Raw genomic sequence first — 18,951 nt, forward strand, 5'->3', positions numbered from 1 at the left:
ACGAAGAAGGTTAGTAAACCTCGTTTCACTGTGAGAAAAAAGAGAACCATATACTGAAAGATCTAAATACTTGGTTAGATTCAGGTGAAAGTTTTTTTGTTTTGTTTTGTTTTGAGACAGAGTGTGACTCTGTCACCTAGGCTGGAGTGCAGTGGCGCGATCATGGCATACTGCAACCTCCGCCTCCTGGGTTCAAGTGATACTCCTGTCTCAGACTCCCGAGTAGCTGTGGTTACAGGCGTGCACCATCACACCTGGCTAATTTTTGTATTTTTAGTAGAGATGGGGTTTCACCATGTTGACCAGGCTGTTCTCTATCTCCTGACCTCAAGTGATCTGCCCACCTCAGCTTCCCAGAGTGTTGGGATTACAGGCCTGAGCCACCATGCCTGGCCTAAAATTTTTTTTTAATGGAGTATGTCAGGCTCCTCATATGAAATCACATTGAGAAGTCTAGTTGTCCCACTGTTGGTGAAGCCCAGTTGTCACTAGGTTAAAGTGGTAAGAGCGAGAGCCAGGTCTTGCCATTCTAAAGTTATGTTTTCCCCTTACGTGTCCAGCAAATAATTTGTCAGGTGATACTTCACCACAATGTGATTATCCAGTTCCCCATCAATCTTTAGTCATATCATGTCTACTGATGATCCTTGTGTAAATTAATTTTTCATTAGGGATTGCAAACTGATGATATTCTAATTCTGTCCATCCTTTTTTACATTTAATACCTTACAAAACCTGAAAGATGCTCAATAATTCAGTCATAGAAGGACAAATGCTGCATGATTTCACTTATATGAGATTTTGTAAAATAGAGTTATAGAAGTAGCAAATAGAATGTGATTGCTAAGGGATGGGGGAGGGGGAGATGAGTTCAGTGCGTATAAAGTTACAGTTATGCAAGACGTGTAAGTCCTAGAGATCTGCTGTACAACGTAGTAAACATACCATATTGTGCACTTAAAAGTTTAAGAGGGAGATCTGGCCCGGTTCAATACCTCTGCCTACAATCCCAGCACTTTGAGAGGCTGAAGTGGGAGGATCACTTGAACCCAGGAGTTTGAGACCAACCTGGGCAACAAAGCGCATCTCTACAGACAAAAAAATAAATAAGTAAAATAGATTGGAAAAGAGGGGTAGACCTTATCTTTAGAGTTCTCTCCAAAAAAAAAAGTGCTGTTCTTCATTTGATTACTTTCTAAGTAAGAAAGCAAGGATAATGCATAATTTCCCCTTAATTACCGATTGTCAGAATATAAGAGTTGGCTTAATACCACATTTCATCAGTTGGAAGAAGTGTGAGCATATGTGGCTTTATACTACTTAAAAACATCTTGAAGCTCTCCGAAGTCAGGATATAGCTTATAGTCAATGATGTCTTATACTAGTTGTTGGCCAGGCAGCCATTATGGCACCGTATACATGCATGAATTTGGTCATAGCTTTTCATATTGTTATCTCTGTGAGTTATGAATATTGTTAGTATTATGTGTGTTAAGATTAAATACTGTTTAAATTATCTTCAAAAAGAGTACAGTGTGATTCAGTATTGAAACAAAGTTATTGTGTGTAGAAACATGGAAACTAAGCTTCTGAGCATTTTTTTTTTTTTTTAATTTTTTGAGACAAGGTCTTGCTCTGTCTCCCAGGCTGGAGTGCAGTGGTGTGATCCCCGCTCACTACAACCTCTGCCTCCCAGGCTCAAGTGATCCTCCCACCTCAGCCGTTTGAGTAGCTGGGACTACCGGAGTGCGTGCCACCTCGCCTGCCTAATTTTTTTTTGTTTGTTTGTTGGTAGAGGTGGAGTTTCACCACGTTGCCCAGGCTGGGCTCAAGCAGTCTGCCCACCTCAGCCTCCCAAAGTGCTGAGATTATAGGTATGAGCCACCGCGCCTGGCCCAGATTTTTTTTTCAATAAATATACTGGAACATTTTTTGGAGATTTGTAAAAAATTTGAAAAAACTGACAAAATACATAGCCTAGAAATATTGAAAAAAATTCTTAATAAATGGTATGTCACAAATACATAAAATATATGTAGATACTAGTCTATGTATTAATTAGCTGTTATCAGTAAGACTTCCAGTCAACAGTAGGCTATTAGTAAAGTTTCAAGGAAGCCAAAAAGATATATGCAGATTTTCAACCACACTGGGAGTTGGTGCCCCTAACCTCTGTGTTGCTCAAGAGTCAACTGTATTCTTGTAAAACATGCAACACATTTACTGTATTTAGCTTATGTTTTTCTTTTTATGTATATATGGTGATATATAAGATTAAGCAAGTCTAAAAGCTTTTTCAGTGAATATGAGATCAAAAGTGAAAGTGATTATGTACAGTATTGCTATGGTTTAAGTGACAAGGTTTAACTTTAAGTGGTAACGCATAAAAACTATGCATATTATAGCAGTTGAAATGAAAATGAAATGGATAGTCATCTTCAAGGACAATGGAGTGTTTGTTATTTTTTTCTCTTTTCTCTTTTTTAAGCATTATTATGGCCTAATGAATATTTATATATTTAATGTATTTTAGTTACAGGCATTCTTTTTGCTCAGATTGTCCCAGATTTGGCTAGTGGGATGCCCCTTCAGGCCAGCTCCTGTGGTCTTTGGACATACCTCACCCCAGATCATTCTTTGATCATTTCTTTGCTTTTTGTTCAGCAAGAAATATCCAGGGCACATCATACTTTTCCTGCCTCAGACCTTGAATTAACCATTTCTCCAAGGCCACCTGGTTTCTTTTTTTTTTTTGGCTTGGTCACCTGACTTCTCTTTCCTTTTCCTTTTCCCTTTCCTTTCCTTTCCTCCCTTTCCTTTCTTTCCTCCCTTTCCTTCCTTCCTTTCCTTCCTTCCTTCCCTTCCTTCCTTCCCTTCCCCTTCCGCTTCCCCTTCCATTTCCCCTTCCACTTCCCCTTCCGCTTCCCCTTCCTTTCCCTTCCCTTCCCTTCCCTTCCTCCTCTCTTTCTTTCCTTCTCTTTCTTTTTTTTCCTCTCTTTCTTTTTCTTTCTTTTTTTTTTTTTTGAGACAGAGTCTTGCTCTTTTGCCAGGCTGGAGTGCAGTGGTGCGATCTCAGCTCACTGCAGTCCCCGCCTCCCGGGTTCAAGCAATCTCCCTGCCTCGGCCTCCTGAGTAGCTGGGATTACAGGCACGCACCACCAAGCCTGGCTAATGTTTTGTGTGTGTGTGTGTGTGTGTGTGTGTGTGTGTGTGTGTGTGTGTGTGTGTGTGCTTTTAGTAGAGACGGGGTTTCACCATATTGGCCAGGATGGTCTCGATCTCCTGACCTTGTGATCCCCCTGCCTTGGCCTCCCAAAATGCTGGGATTACAGGCATGAGCCACCACGGCCGGCCTCTTCTCTTCCCTTCTCTTCTCTTCTCTTCTCTTCTCTTCTCTTCTCTTCTCTTCTCTTCTCTTCTCTTCTCTTCTCTTCTCTTCTCTCTCTCTCTCTTTCTCTACTTCCTTCCTCCCTCCCTCCCTCCCTTTCCCTTTCCTTTCCTGATGGAGCCTCGCTGTGTCACCAGGCTGGAGTGCAGTGGCACGATCTCAGCTCACTGCAGCCTCCACCTCCCAGGTTCAAGTGATTCTCCTGCCTCAGCCTCCTGAGTAGCTGGGACTACAGGTGCCTGCCACTACACCTGCTAATTTTTTGTGTTTTTAGTAAAGATGGGTTTCACCGTGTTAGCCAAGATGGTCTCGATCTCCTGACCTAGTGATCCGCCTGCCTTGGCCTCCCAAAGTGCTGGGATTTCAGGCGTGAGCCACCACGCCCAGCCCACCTGTTTCCTTTTAAAGGATAATGGTGTTTAAAAATCAAAACCAGAGAGCTAGGAGTACTTACAGCTACTATAATGTCATTGCTTTTGTGTTTCTCAAGTGGACAGGGCCTGATATTTATAATTCAGATTTAACAGTACATAGGTTTTCCTTCTTTGATTTTTATACTTATATCTGCTTTATCTTATACTTAATAAGATACTTAATCTTAGTTCCTAGCTCAGGATCCTTTAAGTACCATACATAACATTTATTCACTATATAAAATGAAAACCATATGAAAATGAGACATTTACGTAACAAGAAATTGATGGTGGTAGTGTGTATATATGCTACACGTATGCGTGCACAGAAGATAATATGATATCTATAATATATATCCTTATATAACATATATGAGGATAATTTGTACATGTATACTAGTTTTATAACTTTGTTGTAAGTCAGCAACTTTGTTGTCAAATTTCTTTTCTAGAATATCTTCTCCCTTATACAGACTTATACTCAGGAGGAGACATAAGTAAAAGAAACAATGCTTTCAAGAGACTCCTTGGGTTGCCCTGTAAACTGCTGAAAGCGGCTTTGGTTTTGTTTGGCACTTGGAGCTTTCTCTGCCCTTTGTGTTTTAGTGGCCTTCCCAGAGAAACCTGACCAGCCAGTTCTAGGTTGTCTTGGTTTTAGATCTTCGTATCTTGTTTTCCAGCTATTGGGATGGAGTTGCTAAGGTTTAGTTTGTGCCTTCTCCTTGAAAATTTCCTTTCTCTGACCTTAACCATGTAAGTTTTGAGTTTTTGTGACTTAGGCAGAAGATGATCAGCAAAAGCTACATGATGTTTCTGTTCCCAGCATAAGACCCTGCAGTCAGTTTGTTACTTTGAATTTTCTCCAGACAATAGAAACTGGAACAAAGCCCAGAAGTTCTGGCATATTCTTGTGTTCTATTTTCTGTATACCATGTGGTGTCCTAGCACCTATAAAGAGTTCAGACCACTGCCTCCAGCACCCACATTCTCATATTCTCTTTCTCTCCCTTCCCCCTGCTCTCCCTTGGCCTTCTCCTCTCCCCACCTCTTCACATGCATCCTTCTCTAATTCCATTTTATGGTTCAAAATAGTGCCCATTTGGAATGAGTCATTTCTAACTCTTTAGTTGAATATACTCATTCATGAAATGTTTAAGCACTGGTACCTTGCATCTCATCTAATCTTCAACAATCCTATTATGTAAAAACATTATTTTAACTATGTTGAGGCTCACAAAGGTTGTGTGATTTGCCCACAGTCACATAATTTGTTTGGTGGAGCCTAGACAATAGCTGCCTATTGAGCTTATATTATGTGCCAAATACTGTGCTAAGCCCTTTGTGTATTTTACGCATAGAGGCATGAGGATTAGAGAGGTTGGGAAGGTAACCATTGTGGTTGCCCAGGTTTCTGTCTGCAAGATCTGTATTTGTTATTCTGTGCCACATTAACAGTTACATAACAAGTATATAATGTGTATATACATGCCTCGATAATTGACATTGTATACAAGATACTCTAGAAGTCCAGAGGGAAAGCAGCCTAAGAAAGTTCAATAGGGCTTCACAGAAAAAGTGGCATTTAAACTAGGCCCTTTCTTGGAGCTGGAGCTGCAAGGAAAGAAAGGGAAAAAAATGAGTTTTTCCAAAAGGAGAGATCCAGAAAGGCACTGTTGTCCATGAGAAAACATATTTAAGGACGTGGGGTACCAAGTGGTTGTGTAGCAGAGCCCCTGGTGGCTGGGACAGGTTGCAAGGCAGGGAGGTGTGTGGAGATGGTATGGTGGGGACTTTGTGGACCACGTTCTGAAATTTGGATTGTGTCGTCTGTCCAGCGTGGCATCATCAATGGAAAGTGATGTAAACAAATTTCTGTTTGGGGAACATAACTGGTGGTATTGGGTAGGATGACTTAGGAGGGCTCAGACCAACTGTTAGGAGACGATGGTGATAATTGAGGCAAGAGCCTGACCCAGGACAGTAGGGAGGGGTGAGGTGCCTCCATGAGTAGATGACGTCAGTGGCAAGCCACTTCGATCAGGTCATCTGCTTGGCTGTACACTCCATGGCTAACTGTTTTTGGTTTTTTTTGTGTTTTTTTTTTTTTAAACTGGAACGCAACTGAACTCAGTATAAACTTGCTTTTACTCTGTTGCTCTTAGAGTTCATAATGACATATGTATATACCTTTATGCTTGTACATGTGTGTTATGTACAAATGTATGTGTGATTGTGTGTAAACGAACTGTAGCATCTTATACAAGCTGTACTGAAATTGTTTTTTCTCCCACTTAAAATATCTTGGAGGTCATTTTCTGTCAGTAAATCTGAAGCTGCTTAATTCCTTTTGACAACTGCTCAATATTTCATTATATGGATATGCTGTAATGCATTTAACTAGTCCATAATAATGGACATTTAGGTTATTTCTGATATTTTTCCATTACAAACAGTGATATAGTGAGTATTCTCGTTACATAAGTCCTTTTTTACATATACAATTATAACCAAATTCCTAGAAATAAATTTTTTGAGGAATTTGAAATTCTTTGAAATTGCTAGTTCAAACAGATTATGCATTTGTCATTTTAATGTATTGCTAAATTATTCTTTATACTGCCTATATCCTCACCAACACAATGACTTATCAGACTTTTTGATAGGGACACCTCTGAAACAGGGATAATGACATCTCATTGTAGTTTTATGCGTGTTTGAGCCATTTGCATTTTTCGAGAACCATTGGTATCTTTTTTTCATTTTTCTCTTGTGTTGTTGACCTTATTTAGTTGTAGTAGCTCTTGATATATTAAGGAAATTAGCCTTTTGACTGATGTCAGTTCCAGATCTCTCTTCCCAGTGTGATGTTTGTCTTTCAGCTTGACTTTCAGTAGTTATTACTAAGTTTTTCTTTAGTTGATTTATCAAGGTTTAATTTACTTATTTTTGGGAGTGGCTTCGGAATATATGTCATACTTAAAGACCCTTCTTCATGATTATTTTTTAAAACTTCCATTTTTTTCCTTCTAGTGTGCGTATTGTATAGTTTAATTTTTTTGTATTTTAATCTTTCAGCCATTTGGAATGGATTTGGATGATAAGATATTAAGTATGGATCAAACTTTTTTCCCCCAGTTGTCCTAACACTATGCATTGAAAGTTTTATCTTTTCCTATTGATAGGAAGTACCATGAGGTATCTTATGTGTGGGTCTTGTCTGCTTGGCTAGATCATACACTTTTAAAAGGCAACAGTCAGGTATTATTCTATCTTGTATGCCCCATAAAGCTGAGCATAATGATCTGGATAAAATAGGTATGAAATTAACTTTTTACATTTAAAAAATTGTGATTTGTATACATAGGAAAGTACCCAAAACATTCATATAAAGCTTAATGAAATTTTGTAAAATGAACCTGTGTGACCACCACCTGGATCAAGAAATAGGCCACTTCTAGTCCCCCAGGAGTCACCTCTATGCCCTTTCTTATTTATTTATTTTTTTCCTTGATCCTTGATGCAGGGTCTTGCTCCGTCATCCAGGCAGGAGTGCAGTGGTGCGATCATAGCTCACTGCAGCCTTGAACTCCTGATATCAAGTGATCCTCCTGCCTCAGCTTTCCAAGTAGTTGGGACTATAGGCACATACCAACAAGCCTGGCTAGGTTTTTATTGTTGTTGTTTGTTTGTAGTGACAGGGTCTCACTATGTTGCCCAGCCTGGTCTCAAACTCCTGGACTCCCCTCGGCCTCCTAAAGTGCTGGGATTACAGGTGTGAGCCACTATGCCCAGACCTGTATGCCTTTCTACATTCCTCTTCCATCCCCCAGAAGTAACCATTCTCTTAACTTTTGTTGAAGGGGTGGCCTGCCCCTTCACACCCGTGAGCGTTTTTCGTTAGGTGGAACAAGAGACTTGAGAAAAGAAATGAGACACAGAGACAAAGTATAGAGAAAGAAAAAGTGGGCCCAAGGGACCGGCGCTCAGCATACAGAGGACCCACGCCGGCACCGGTCTCTGAGTTCCCTCAGTATTTATTGATCATTATCTTTACCATCTTAGAAAAAGGGAAGTGGCAGGATAATAGGATCATCGTAGGGAGAAGGTCAGCAGTAAGACATATGAATAAAGATCTCTGTGACATAAGTTTAAGGAAAAGTGCTGTGCCTTGATATGCATATGTAAACATCTCCATAAACCTTTTTAGTGCATAAAGAGCAGCGTTGCCGCTAGCACGTCCCACCTTTCGCCCTAAGGCGGTTTTCTCCTTTCTCAGTAAACAGAACATAGAATCGGGTTTTACACCGAGATGTTCCATTGCCCAGGGACGGGCAGGAGACAGATGCTTTTCTCTATCTCGACTGCCAAGAGGCCTTCTTTCTTCTTATACTAGTCCTCCTCAGCACAGACGCTTCACAGATGTCAGGCAGGGGGACGATCAGGTCTTTCCCTTCCCACGAGGCCGTATTTCAGACTATCACATGGGGAGAAACTTTGGACAATAATACCTAGCTTTCCTAGGCAGAGGTCCCTGCGACCTTTGGCAGTGTACATGTCCCTGGGTACTTGAGATTAAGAGAATGGTGATGACTTTTCACAAGCATACTGCCTTCAGGCACTTGTTTACCAAAACACACCCTGCACAGCCCAAAAAACGTTAAACCTTGAATCACCACAGCACACGTCTCTTGCAAGGGCAAGGTTGGGGGTAGGGTCACAGATTAACAGCATCTCAAATACAGAACAAAATGGAGTCTCTTATGTCTACTTCTTTCTATATAGACACAGTAACAGTCTGATCTTTCTTTTCCCCACATTTGTGACAGTAATTTCCTTGCTTTTCTTTGTATTAAGTTGAACCATATAAAATTATCGTTTTTGATAGGTCAAAAATCATTGACTGCAATTTCATATTTCAACCTAGTAGTTTTTACTCACTATGTATGGATCTCTTAGTATAGTTTGAGTCTGTTATTGAATATCATTTAAATGGAATCTTAACTGTATTGTGCTGTATTAGTCCATTTTCGCATTGCTGATAAAGATGTACCTGAGACTGGGTAATTTATAAAGAAAAAGAGGTTTAATGGACTCACAGTTCCACATGGCTGGGGAGGCCTCACAATCATGGTAAGAGGCACATGAGAATGAGAGCCAAGTGAAAGGGGTTTCCGCTTATCAAACCTTCAGATCTCCTGAGACTTATTCACTACCATGAGAACAGTATGGGGGAAACTGCCTCCATGATGCAGTTCTCTCTCACCGGCTCCCTCCCACAACACAGAATTATGGGAGCTACAATTCAAGATGAGATTTGGGTGGGAACACAGCTAGACCATATCATCTGTGTTGTGCTGCTTTCACTCACGGTGCTGTTGTAGTCAACCATGCTGTTGCAGGTTTCTGATTTTCACTGCTGAATATATTCCATAATATGACTACTGCATTTCAAGAGAAATCCATTCCACTGTTGCTGAATTACGGGTTGTGTCTTTATTTGGACTATTTTAGCAAGAATACTAGCCAGTCCCAGTGTCTCAAGCCTGTACTCCTAGCACTTTGGGAGGCCGAGGCAGGCAGATCGCTTGAGCCCAGAAGTTGGAGACTAGCCTGGGCAACATGGCAAAACCCTGTCTTTACAAAAAACACAAAAATTTGCCAGGCATGGTGGTGCACACCTGTAGTCCCAGCTACCCAGGAGGCTGACGTGGGAGGATCACTTGAGCCTGGGAGGTCGAAGCTGCAGTGAGCTGTGATCGTGCTATTGCACTCCATCCAGCCTGGGCAACAGAGTAAGACCCTGTCTCTAGAAGAAAAAAAAATCCCATAGCCTGGGTGGTTTAAACAGTGAACATTGATTTCTCACAGCTCTAGAGGCAGAAAATTCTAAGATCAAGGCACCAGCAGGTCTAGTGTCCGTCGAGGGCCCCCTCCTAGCATGTAGACAGCCACCTCCTCGCTATATCTTCACATAGCCAGGAGGGGAGAGAGAAGGGGAAGCAAGCTCTCTGGTATCCCTTCCTATAAGGACACTAGTCCCATTCAGGAGGGTGCCACCCTCTTGACCTAATTACCTCCCCAAAGCCCTACCTCCAAATGCTATCCCGTTGGGGATTAGGCTTCAACATACAAATTTGGGAGGGACGCAGACATTCAGTCCACAGCAGGCTGTCTACAGCTTTGACTCTTGCAAACTGTGTTGATGTGAAAATCTTTGTATGTGGGATTTAATGTGTGTGACTATGATTTCTCCTAAGGATCAGCAAATTATGGCTCACTGTCTTTTTCTTTTACTTTTTAAATACTTTATTTTGAAATAATTTTACATTTATGGGAGAGTTACGAAGTTAGTGCAGAGAGTTCCTGTGTATACTTTATATACCTTCTCTTGCTTGTAAATGTCTTATGTAATTATGGTATATTTAAAATGAAGAAATTAATGTTGGTACAATACTGTTAACTACAGACTTTTTGGATTTCATCAGTTTTTCCACCAGTGGTCCTATTTCTGTCATAGGACCCAGTGTAGGATACTCTATTACATGTAATTGTCATATCTTAGATATGAAGCAAACTTGCCAGCTGTAGTACAGTAGGTGCACACTGTGTATAGAGTTTTTTGGTTTTTAGCCTCCTAATATCCAGCCAAATCACTGTTTTCCAAAGCAGCTACTATGAAGCCTTTTGGGTCTATTTTCTTTCACTTAGAAAAACTCATTTAAAATTCATCCATGTTGTTACATGAATGGTTTGTTCCTTTTTACGAGTTGAGTTGAGCTTCACATAAAATTAACCATCTTAAAGTGAACAATTCATTGGCATTTAGTACATTCACAATATTGTACAACCACATCTCCCTCCAGTTTTAAAATATTTTCATATTTTAAAATATTTAAAATTTTTCCAAAAAAAAGAAAAACTGTACCCATTAGGCAGTTACTCCTCATTCCTACCCACACACCCCCAGCCCCCAGCCTCTGGCAGCAACCACCAATTTGCTTTTTTGTTTCTATAGATTTACCTATTCTGAGTTATTTCATATGAATGGAAGCATACAATGTGTGACCTGTTTTGTATCTGGCTTCTTTCACTTAACAAAATGTTTTTGGTGGGGCACAGTGGCTTATACCTGTAATCCCAGCACTTTGGGAGGCCGAGGTGAGTGGATCACCTGAGGTCAGGAGTTCAAGACCAGCCTGGCCAACATGGTGAAACCCCCGTCTCTACTAAAAATACAAAATTAGCCAGGTGTGGTGGCACATGCCTGTAATCCCAGCTACTTGGGAGGCTGAGGCATGAGAATCACTTGAACCTGGGAGGCGGAGGTTGCAGTGAGCCGAGATCATGCCATTGCACCCCAACAAGAGCAAAACTCCATCTCAAAAAAAAAAAAAAAAAAATGTTTTCAAGGTTCATCCATATTGTAGCATGTATCAGAACTTCTTTTATTTAAATTGTGGTAAAGTATGTATAACTTAAATTTGCCATTTTGATCATGTTTGTGTGTACAGTTTAGTGGCATTAATTACATTCACAATATTGTGCAACTGTCACCACTATCTGTTTCCAAAACTTCATCAGCCTAAACAGAAACTCTGTCCCATTAAGCAGTAACCCCTCATTTCCTGCTCCTCCCAGCCCCTGCAAACCTCTCATCTACCTTTTGTCTCCAGGAATCTGCCTCTTCTAGATAACTCATATCAGTGAAATCCTACAGTATTTGTCCTTTGTGTCTGGTTTATTTTACTTGGCCTAATGTTCTTAAGGTTCAACCATGGTAATAGCATGTATCAAAACTTCATTCCTTTTTTGGCTAATATTCCGTCATATGGACATACACATTTTATGTATCCAACCACCAGCTGATGGATGGTTATGTTGTTTTCACCTTTTAGTTGTGGTGAATAAATGCTGCTCTGAACATTGGCATACAAGTATCTGTTTGAGCCTCTGTCTTCAGTTTGATTGGGTATTTACCCAGGAGGGCTTCTGTCACGTAACAAAATGTTTTTGGCCGGGTGCGGTGGCTCACTGGAGGAGAGTAGCTTACTGACCCCTGGTCTTGAGGGTGTGTCTGGAAATGGAATTACTGGGTCATGCAGAATGCAACTCTTTAGCTTTATTGGATAATGGTAGGCGGAATCCCAAAGTGCTTGGATCACAGACAGCACTTGGTTTTATCAGAGTTTTAAATTTTTGCCAATTTGGTCCATGTGTGATGGTGTTTTATTGTGATTTTAATGTGTATTTCCTGATTTCTACTGGAGTTGAACACCTTTTCACATGTTCATAAGCATGTGGGTTTCCTGTTTTCTAGCATGCCTATTAACTTTCCTGTTGGTGGTTTGCCTTTCTAAATTAATATTGACTAATTAATATTCCAAAAATGTTTACTCTTTGTGTTTCTGCAGAACAAATAGTGGAGAAAGATGAAGGTCCATATTATACTCACCTGGGATCTGGCCCCACAGTCGCCTCTATCCGGGAACTCATGGAGGAGCGGTAAGTGATACACAGATGTCCAAGGAGAAACGGGTGTGCTGTTAATGGAACGTGGATATTAAGCACCTCTCATTTTTCATTGCCTTGTAGTAGAAAGCATACAGAAAGGAAGCTCTGATAACTGGGTTATGGAAGGCTGACTGTGGGATCCTCACTTCCATTGTTTCTGGGTTTCTTTCATTCTGTAGGTCTGCCCAATTCATGTACCCCTGCTTCTCTCTGTCTTGAAATGTTTTTATTGAAGAAACATGGTTATATGGCTCTATGTCCTGTAGAGTTAGTTTCCTACAGTCTGAATTTTGCTGATAGCTTTCCCGTGGTATTGTGGTGTCATTAAAAATGTTTAGCATGCCTCTATGTCCTGTAAATTGGTAGTTAGACCAAAAGCCCTGATTGGGATCAGGTTGTTTTTCCTTTTTTTCCAAAACTGCCTCATAGGTAGAATTTTTTACCTCCCCTAAGAGGAATGTAATGTCTCACTCCTGGCCAGTGGGAACCTACTCAGGTTGTTCCCTAAATCCTTTGGACAGGATCATAGGAGTCTTTCATAACTTTCTTGATTTGTCATAGGACAAGATATCCTGGGTTCACGTTGTACATTTATCCAAGAAGTCCCGGTTCTTTTTATTGGAGGAAAAAGTATTTAGAAAACAGACTCTGCCTGCTAGGGGCACTCATGACTACACGGGATTGTTCATTGTTTTTAGGCTGCTTAAGTAGAAAGAGCTATGTTGAATCTGTGGATTTTTCATTTTTATTATTGCTTAGTGATTACATACATCATGAGTTTATACTGACACTCCCAATTCAAATTCAGGACTCTAGGGTTTCTGTTTACTAGTTGTGGTTTTTGAGCAGTGCATGTAGATGGAGACTTGGAAACCCATGTGCATGTCCACAGCAGTTAGTAAACTCTGAGTTCCAGTCTGTGGCTCCGGGGCTGAGAGCAGGGACTTGAGCCAGACTGAGGCCCAGTCCTGGCCCTGCCACTCACTGCTGAGTCCCTAGCAAGTTGTTCTGCTCTTCTGTGACTCAGTTTTCTTATCTGCAAAATAGAGATGATGATAAAAATACTTAGGGCAGGGCGCGGTGGCTCAAGCCTGTAATCCCAGCACTTTGGGAGGCCGAGACGGGCGGATCACGAGGTCAGGAGATCGAGACCATCCTGGTTAACAGTGAAACCCCGTCTCTACTAAAAAAAAAAAAAACAAAAAAACAAAAAAAACGAGCCGGGCGAGGTGGCAGGCGCCTGTAGTCCCAGCTACTCGGGAGGCTGAGGCAGGAGAATGGCGTAAACCCGGGAGGCAGAGCTTGCAGTGAGCTGAGATCCGGCCACTGCATTCCAGCCCGGGCGACAGAGCGAGACTCCGTCTCAAAAAAAAAAAAAAAAAAAAAAGATAAAAATACTTAGACTGTAGGAGTGTCGTGAGGATAAACTGAATTGATGTGTGGAAAGACTTAGTGCTTGTCATGAGTACTACAGAAAAGGTAGAAAGTCATTAACTACCTCACAGACAAATGCACTAATTGCATTTTTTCAAACAAGCATTAGTTTTTGTTTTGTTTTGTTTTTGAGATGGAGTCATGCTGTAGCCCAGGCTGGAGTGCAGTGACGCAATCTCAGCTCACTGCAAGCTCCGCCTCCCGGGTTTACGCCATTCTCCTGCCTCAGCCTCCTGAATAGCTGGGACTACAGGCGCCCGCCACTACGCCCGGCTAATTTTTTGTATTTTTAGTAGAGACGGGGTTTCACCGTGTTAGCCAGGATGGTCTTGATCTCCTGACTTCATGATCCACCCGCCTCGGCCTCCCAAAGTGCTGGGATTACAGGCATGAGCCACTGCGCCCGGCCGCGTTAGTATTTTATAATAAAAGCTAAGATGATGTAGACATAAACATATGCTTGCGCATACATATACATACAAATACGTGAAAAGCTGCGTGGCTTAGAGTTGCTGCAGATTCGGGAACCAGATTTTGTCTGACCATGGGAGCCAAATACTTTTTATTTTTTATTTTATTTTTGACGTGGAATCTGCTCTGTCCTCCAGTCTAGAGTACAGTGGTGTGGTCTCGGCTCACTGCAACTTCCACCTCCCAGTTTCAAGCAATTTTCCTGTTTCAGCCTCCCGAGTAGCTGAGACTACAGGTATGTGCCACCACTCCCGGCTAATTTTTGTATTTTTAGTAGAGACGGGGTTTCCCCATGTTGGCCAGGCTGGTCTTGAACTCCTGACCATAGGTGATCTGCCCGCCTTGACCTCCCAAAGTGCTGGGATTACAGGCGTGAGCCACTGTGCCTGGCAAGGAGCCAGATACTCTTGTCTGTGTAGCACAGAACATGATTTTGAACTGAATGACTATAACAGCTTCTCTGAATAAATGAAAGGTAAGATACATGGAGGACAGTGATCTACAGTCATAACTCTTAATTTCCTAGACGATCTGGGAACATTTATTTTCACCAATCTGTAAATTCTAGCCTGGTATGAGGGCACTTCTGAGTCCATGAGCATAAGACAGATTTGAAGCTGTGTAAGTGTTGTCATGCTTGCCTGCATGTGCTCACATCCCTGTGTGTTGTAGTTTGCAGATTAGACCAGGCAGCTTCTGGGCCAGTGATTTTTGTAAGGAATCCTGACACTATCATTTGCTGCAGGGGAGTCAAATGTACAAGTTTGATCTGGGGCAGGTTTTTTGTTCTGGGGCATTTTGGGGTAACAATTTTATAAGATTTCCAGGCAGCTCTCTTTTTTTTTTTTTTTTTTTTTTTTTTGAGATGGAGTCTCGCTCTGTCGCCCAGGCTGGAGTGCAGTGGCCGGATCTCAGCTCACTGCAAGCTCTGCCTCCCAGGTTTACGCCATTCTCCTGCCTCAGCCTCCCGAGTAGCTGGGACTACAGGCGCCCGCCACCTCGCCCGGCTAGTTTTTTGTATTTTTTAGTAGAGACGGGGTGTCATCGTGTTAGCCAGGATGGTCTCGATCTCCTGACCTCGTGATCCGCCCATCTCGGCCTCCCAAAGTGCTGGGATTATAGGCTTGAGCCACCGCGCCCGGCCCAGGCAGCTCTCTTAAACAACTTTTCATTATAGAAAAGTATTTTGAAACAAGGATCAAGAGATCTTTGAAATTTGGTAAGATAAGGTTGAAATATGTCTTCCCCCCCTCCCCCCACCGCCGATTGCTTTAAAAATAACAGCCAGCTGTAGATTCTTCAGAAACTGATCCAAGGGAGGAATTCCTCTCAAGACCAGGAATACTTGTGTTTTTCCTTAGCAACTGGTTTATTTTTATCTTAAGGACCTTGCAAATCATGTAACAGATTGCAGTTCCATCTTTATGTTGCCTGCTAGTAAACTTGGAGCCAGATTTGTGTACCCCATCAGGAGGAAGGTAATTTCTCATCTTTGGCCCATAGAACCTATTCAGGTTCATTCCTCTGGGTTTTTTTGTTTGTTTGTTTTATTTTGTTTTGTTTTTGACATGACCCTAACAAGCCTTTTTCGGATTTCTCATATAACAAGATATTCTAGGCTTATCTCTCAGAAATAGACACAAAATCCCACTGTTTGTATTTTGTATACCAGCGTACCTTTTTTTTTTTTTTTTGCCCTTTACTCTGATTTCATCACTTGTTAGTTTTATCTTGTAGATATCTTCATAAGATCCTTTCTGGAACAAGGGGAGTAGTGAGTGATTGATGCAAATCCCCTGGGTAGGGATCTAGTTTGTGAATGGTGGGTATAGTTTGTGAATGGCAGGTCTAGGCCGCCTCTTTTCCTAGACTGTTCCTCAACCCTTTCTCTTCAGGACTGCTCTGCTGTCAGGAGTTGGCTGAAGGCAGGGAGGGGAAATAAACTGAAATCAGGAAAACCTGGTTCTGTTAGCTTTTCCAGTAAAGATTTGGAGAAAGGAGGGGAAGGTTGAAAGCAGATCCTAAAATTTCCCAACTTATTTATGAGCTTCATACCTTGTGGGTACCCAGGTCCTTATCTTCATAGATAATTGGAGTCAGTTGTCAAACCTGTATCTGAGACTGGTGGACAGCACAGAGCCTTGTGTGTTCTGTCTGGGAAGGAGATTCTCTGCAGCCTAGGAGTTCGTTAAAAGCTTGTGCTAGAAACAAAGAACCTGTGCTAGCAGGTTCTCTGAGATTTGGGGAAACTGGTCTTGTTACTGTGTGATAGAGACAATCCTGAACAGGCAAAGCCTCAGAGCAGTGGTTGTCAGACTTCAGTGGGCCTCAGAGTCTCTAGAGGGTTTGTTAAAACACAGATGACAGGGCCCCACCTGAGTTTCTGACCCAGCAGGTCTGGGATGGGACCTGAGAATCTGTGTTCCATTCCTACCAAATTTCTAGGGGATGCTGATGCTGCTGGCTCTGGGACCACCCTTGGAGAGCCAGTTATCCTTTAGAATAAGATGATTGGCTTGGATGATTAGTTATCCTTTAGAATAAGATTTCAGGCTATCTATGCAGACTTAGTTGAGGGTCTGATAGTTAATCTGAATACTAGAAGGGCCTCTTCATGATAGGCCAAAAAGTGAGACACTTAAGAAGAAAGAGCTAAAGTGAGAGTTGATTGGCTGTCTTTAAACACAAAGAGACAGGCAGTTCTGTTTTGTTTGTTGTTGTTGTTGTTGTTGTTTTAAGTCTAGCTGATCAGACAGTGCTTGGCCCTTTTATTTGTCTAATGCGAGGTTCACTGCAGGACACATTTCTCACAGGGGCGGGATGGTGGGGAAGGACCTGGTTGGAAAGCGGTGGCAGTGTCCTCAGCTCACCCTCCTGCGAGGAACGCGATAGTGCTTCCGTCTCAGCGAGAGGAGTGTGGTCACCTCAGGCTGTTCTCCCGACAGAGATCTCCAGGACACACCAGGGCCCCAGGCCCTGCCGTTATGGGTGGCTTCCTGATAAATGCTTGTTGAAATGAAAGTTGTCCAGGAACCAGACAAAAGCAGCATTATGTGTTCTTTAACTCTTCATCCAGACCACACAATATAAACTCCTGAGTCCTGTCTCCAAACACTTTCTATAAGAGACTAACAGAGCCTTAGAATTTTAATGTTGTAATTATCAGAAACACTTTTCATCCTTTTGCTAAGATCTTGAGTGAAATAGAGAACATGGAACTCAGAGGAACCTTAGATCAGCATTTTAAAAAAATCTGTGTGGGCTAACAAGAGCTTGTTTGAAAACATTAATTAGTTAATTTAAAAAAATTATAAACTCTGTTCTCTTTTTCAATTACAAAAATGAAACAAGGCTTTAAAAGTCTAAAGAATAAGTGAAGCTCTAAAGTTTGATGTTATTTTTCAATATTTTCTAAGCATTTACAAAGATATCTGTATATATACAGATATAAATGTATTAAATATGTATATAGAGAAGTTTTAAACCAAATGTAGTCCATTATAATATACCCACTATCTGTAGCTTGCTTTTTCCCCCACTTAATTTCTTTCCATGTCAGTACATACAATTCTACCTAATCATTTTTGATGGGACATGGTTTTTCATTGCATGAAAATTGATGGGTTTTTTGTGAGATTTATTATAATGTATTTAACCAGTCTCATGGTAGACATATAAGTTGTTTCATTTTTCTGTTGTTGATGAGACAGTGAATTATCTTGTTCCTAAAGCTTGGTGCATTTGTACAGTTATTTCTGGGGTGGAGATTCCTAGAAGTGGAGTGGATAAAATAAAGAATATGTGTATTCTGAACTGTAGAAGTTATGATAACGTTAATGCTCTATGAAATAGTATATTAAAATAACATGTTGTGATCAAATTGAATTTATTACAAAAATACAAGGATAGTTAGATTCAGACAAGCTGTTAAAATAGTATGCTGTTAATTGATCAAATAAAAAACGTTTAATCATCTGTCTCCTTATATGTTAAAAATACATTTTATAGGCCGGGTGCGGTGGCTGAAGCCTGTAATCCCAGCACTTTGGGAGGCCAAGACAGGCGGATCACGAGGTCAGGAGATCGAGACCATCCTGGCTAACACGATGACACCCCGTCTCTACTAAAAAATACGAAAAAAAAAAACTAGCCTGGCGTGGTGGCGGGCGCCTGTAGTCCCAGCTACTCAGGAGGCTGAGGCAGGAGAATGGCGTAAACCTGGGAGGCGGAGCTTGCAGTGAGCCGAGGTTGCACTACTGCACTCCAGCCTGGGCGACAGAGCCAGACTCCGTCTCAAAAAAATATATATTTTATAAAAATAATTCTTAAAATCCTTAGGACAGGAGACTCTTAGTAGCACCCTTCATATCTGTCTCTTTCCCAAAGTTAGCCAGTTTCATGCTCAGTGATGAATTGTTGGAAACATTTTCAGTTAAAGTCGGGAAGTAAGCAGAGATGCCTGCAAGCCCTTCAGAAACCTGGCCAGGCCTGGCATGCGTGGCTCACACCTGCAATCCCAGCACTTTGGGAGGCCAAGGCGGGTGGATCATGAGGTCAGGAGTTCAAGACCAGCCTGGCCAACATGGTGAAACCCCGTCTCTATTAAAAATACAAAAATTACCTGGACATGGTGGCGGGCGCCTATAATCCCAGCTACTTGGGAGACTGAGGCAGATAATTGCTTGAACCTGGGAGGCAGAGGTTGCAGTGAGCTGAGATCGCACCACTGCATTC

The 18,951-nt window shown here is 41.6% G+C and overlaps 1 protein-coding gene across 1 annotated transcript in view; it reads left to right on the forward strand.

Moving 5' to 3' along the window:
- Positions 1–18,951, forward strand: part of TET3 (tet methylcytosine dioxygenase 3) — a 122,934-nt gene that overhangs the window by 74,897 nt on the left and 29,086 nt on the right. The window contains 1 exon segment of the mRNA XM_030921153.1: positions 12,213–12,303. Within this exon segment, the coding sequence (XP_030777013.1) occupies positions 12,213–12,303 (91 nt within the window).

Source organism: Rhinopithecus roxellana, chromosome 17, assembly GCF_007565055.1.
Source record: "Rhinopithecus roxellana isolate Shanxi Qingling chromosome 17, ASM756505v1, whole genome shotgun sequence".
Classification (NCBI taxonomy): domain Eukaryota; kingdom Metazoa; phylum Chordata; class Mammalia; order Primates; family Cercopithecidae; genus Rhinopithecus; species Rhinopithecus roxellana.